Genomic DNA, 3,980 nt, shown 5'->3' with positions numbered 1-3,980 from the left:
CGCCTTTACGAGGCGGGTGTTGGAAGGGATTCCACTTTTCTACTTTGGAAATAATAACGAACGCTTACCCTGGAGTGGAGACAGCAGAGGCTGCGAAGAGCTAGAGAAAATGGAGGCTGGAGCCACTCCATGACCACTCGAGAGCCGTAGTCATGGAAATAAGGATATTAACATGAAAAAGATCCACTGCTGTTACTTTCCTGCAGTCCTAACAGAAGTCTGACCGGGGGCCGCGCGAGCTCCCAGGCGAGGCAGCCTAGCACTGGTTGCGCCTCGGTCCCTCCCCTCAAGCCCAGCGGCTCCTTTAATGGGCGGGGCCGGAACCCGCCGCGAGCTCCCCGCTCTGTACGTGTCGGGGGCGGAGCTCCCAGACGGCCCTTGCAGCATGGCCGCCGGCGCCGCGGCCGCTTTGGCGTTCCTGAGTCAGGAGAGCCGAGTCCGGGCCGGGGGAGTCGGGGGTCTGCGGGTCCCGGCTCCGGTCACTATGGACAGTTTTTTCTTCGGTATTGAGGAAAAGAGGGCATGAGGGTGGTGCTGGGGCGGCCAGGGGCAGGGCTGAACAGGAATGCAGATGGGAACACGACGTGGGTGGGGGCGGAGGGGGCCCGCACGCGCAGCCCAAGCAGACGGGGTGGCGCGACCCCTGCAGCACATGTGCGGGGTGGAGTCCAGGGCCGAGCGCCCTAGGTGTTCTCGAGGAGAAGCGGGCGCGTAGGCGGCCGCTCGGACCACGACTGCACGTTCAGAGGTTTGGTGGAACGCCCCTCACGCACACTCAGACACACACCGTTCCCTCTTCCAGGCTGTGAGCTCTCCGGCCACACCCGCTCTTTCACCTTCAAGGTAGAGGAAGAGGATGATGCGGAGCATGTGCTGGCCTTGACCATGGTGAGGTTTGCTGGGAAGGGTGGTGAATAGCTGGTCCTGAGCAGGCACCTCGGGGGCCTCTACCTGTCCCCCCAGTCCCCTTTACTGAGAGTCACCTCCTCTGCCTGACAGAGGCAGCTTCTCTTGCGAGGTGACTTTCATGTCTTTCATGCCTCATCTACAAGCAAGTATTCTCCACAGCTGTTCCAAGTTAGGGGCTGCACCTTCCCATTCTCATCACCAGTAACGGACCGCTTGGGCGGGGCAAGTTCTAGGGTAGATGCCTCCCCTTGTGTCAGCCCTTGTTTGGGGAGACCCTAAGGCCTTGTGTACTCTTTCCAGCTCTGCCTCACCGAGGGGGCCAAAGATGAGTGTAACGTAGTAGAAGTCGTGGCCAGGAATCACGACCACCAGGAGATTGCGGTCCCTGTGGCCAACCTCAAGTTGTCCTGCCAACCCATGGTGAGTTCTGCCCAACCAGGTGATGGAGGTGGTGGTGTGGAATCCAGGACTGAAGGACTGACAGACTGATTCATCACAAGATGGGGCAGGCCAGGCCTTCATCCTTGTCTTCCTTCCAGCTCAGTTTGGATGACTTCCAGCTCCAGCCACCTGTCACCTTCCGCCTGAAGTCAGGTTCTGGTCCTGTGCGGATCACTGGGAGGCACCAGATTGGTGAGAGTCTTCTCCTTTGGATCTAGTGGATTCCTCATCAGGTCTCCCACCCCAGTCCACACTCCTACCCCATCCCAGCCATATCTCCTAGTGCAGCTCCCATATGGGCCGTACCGTCCACTGTCTTCAAGCCTACCTCCTGCATGAAACCTGCCCCAGTGTCTCCACCTCCACTAATGTGGTCTCCTTTGGCTCTCTGTCATCTTAGTATTGGAGGTTCTTCCCACCCAGGTCATCAGCTCTGGGAGGTCAGGGTCCCTGCAAGCTTAGCACCACAGGGCATGAATAAATGGCATTGGGGGTTGATGGGTGGGTTGGGGAGGCACCCCCCAGACATGACTTTTCGTTGCACCTCTTCCTTATGCTTATGTGTCCACCAGTTACTATAAGTAATGACGTTTCTGAGGAAGAAGAGAGTGAAGAAGAAGGTAGTGAGGAGGAAGCTGAGTTGTGCCCCATCCTGCCTGCCAAGAAGCAGGGGGGTAGGCTCTAGCCTCTTTGGTGAGTTGTGGGAGGGGTGTCCAGCCAGGTCTGGGACGGGGTAGGACCAGCAGATGAAGGCCTAGATGCTGACCCCTTGTTTGCTCTCCTTAGGTCTGCTGTTTGCCTGCCACATGTGCCATGCACCATGTTCCTATACAAGTTTCAAGAAATTTAAATATGTCTTCTCCATTGAAGAGGAGGGGTGGGGATGGGGGGATCTTGAGCTGGTGCTAGGAGAGAGTCTGGTTGTATCCTTCACAGGACCCTGGTGTTTTTCTAATCTTATGCCATACCTGGGGCTTCCCTTTTCTCCATGAATGGGAGAAACTCTGAACTTCTATCCTCACCCTCTCTCCCCACTTGCCTATGAGATTGGAGATCAGCATTTGAAGCTCAGGACTACACATTTTTAATAACTTTTTACATTTTTGGATAAAGGCTTAAATAAAGTGATGTGGAGTTTTGCAACTCACTTGTGTGACTTCTTTACCTGCTAGTGTGGTATTCCCCTAGGGACCACCAGGTGGCACTGTGGCAGCACCGAGGGTGGCCCTAGGCCTGGGGAGGGTGAGGAAATACGGGATCCTGCTATCCCTAGGATAGCAGGGGGGGGGGGGGGGGGGGGGGGGGGGGGGGGGGGGAGGCCAGGCTCGGGCCCCAACTATCTTGCTAAAAGAGGACCTCCCAACACCAAGCCCATTCCCAGTCCCATAGGTGGGGGAGGGCCATCCCAGGAGGTTATCAGCATCCAAACAAGGGACCTGGGCCTCTGTCAGCACTCAGGCTGATGGGCAGGGGGGCAGATAAGGGGGCTTAAGTAGTCCGAGGAATGTGCATCCCTAACCCCATGAAGGGGCTCAGGCCCTGAGAGGGCCTGTGAGGGGTAAGGCAGAGGCCAGTCATTGCCCCTCCTTCGTCTTGCAGGCTGTCTCTGAGCGGGTCTGGGCCCTTAGAAACCTGATTCCGGGGGCCAGATGGAGGGGGCTGGCCAGATTGGGTGACAGGGAAACCAGAATCCGGGTGGCCTGGCATATGGGGGCAGAGAGAGGCCCCTGGGATTCAGCCTCCTGGGCTAAGTGGTTCCTGGCCCCCAGCACATCACCTGGTTCTGGGGGTCTCTGGTGCCTGTAATAAGGTGTTCTGGGATTTGACTGCTGCTATGCCAGGAGGAGAAAGGGAAGTACCTGGTGTGAGCATTAGAGTATATGTGACCATCTCTGGGGTCAGCAGTTCAGCAGCTGTGTTGCGGGGGCAGGATTTCAATGTCCCACATACAAACAAACAAACAAACAAAAGTTTAACTCTTGAGACAGCCTGGGGCCAGACATGCTGAGGGTGGACAGAGTATAGTGCCTGGTGGGGTGGTGGGGCCAAGCCCACTCCCTCTCACGCTGGTTGCTGGGCAAATGAGGGAACGAGCGGGAGGGGTCCCTAGGTGACCCGAAGGGGCTAGTATTGGGGCATGTAAGGGAAACTGGAGAGTGTCCCACACACGGGAAAGCATTCTTGCTTCAACACATCCCTGGAGTCGGTTCCACCCTCTCCTTGATGAGGAGCTCTCATTTTCATTTTCTCTCAAATTGAGGATAAAGGAAGGTGACGGCTGTGCTGCAGCGATCAGGGTCGCAAACCCTTTCTCCTCTTTCCTGAAGTGCTTCCTTTGGGAACCAGCGTAGCGGGGCAGCCTGGCTGGAGACCATTCACCTTCTTATGGCGGGTCGCGAGGGAGGGGGAATTACAGCTGGCGCCCTCTAGTGGGCGAGGTTGAAACCGCCTGTGACCGTGTGGCTCCCCTGCGGCCTCCCAGGAGCTACGTGAGTGGTCTCGCCCGCGAGTGGCCTGGAATGCCGAAGTTTAGGCAGAAAGCGAGGAGTAAGTCCCTGAGGCTGACTGCATTCGTTCTTTGGTTGATTGTTTGCTTGCTTGCTTGATTCATTCATTCGCTAAAAAAGCTC

General features: G+C 56.9%; 1 protein-coding gene across 1 annotated transcript; it reads left to right on the top strand.

Annotated features, from left to right (window-relative positions):
- Positions 1–341: 341 nt before the first annotated feature.
- Positions 342–2,497, top strand: NPM3 (nucleophosmin/nucleoplasmin 3). The gene is made up of 6 exons (XM_038578589.1): positions 342–503; positions 803–888; positions 1,210–1,329; positions 1,449–1,542; positions 1,923–2,043; positions 2,137–2,497. Exons 1-5 carry the CDS (start codon positions 386–388, stop codon positions 2,033–2,035), a joined length of 531 nt encoding a protein of 176 aa, XP_038434517.1. The 5' UTR covers positions 342–385; the 3' UTR covers positions 2,036–2,043; positions 2,137–2,497.
- Positions 2,498–3,980: the final 1,483 nt, after the last annotated feature.

The sequence above is a fragment of the Canis lupus genome, chromosome 28 (genome assembly GCF_011100685.1).
Source record: "Canis lupus familiaris isolate Mischka breed German Shepherd chromosome 28, alternate assembly UU_Cfam_GSD_1.0, whole genome shotgun sequence".
Lineage (NCBI taxonomy): Eukaryota > Metazoa > Chordata > Mammalia > Carnivora > Canidae > Canis > Canis lupus.
The sequence above is the reverse complement of the archived record's forward strand: the minus strand, read 5'-3'. Positions and strand labels throughout refer to the sequence as shown.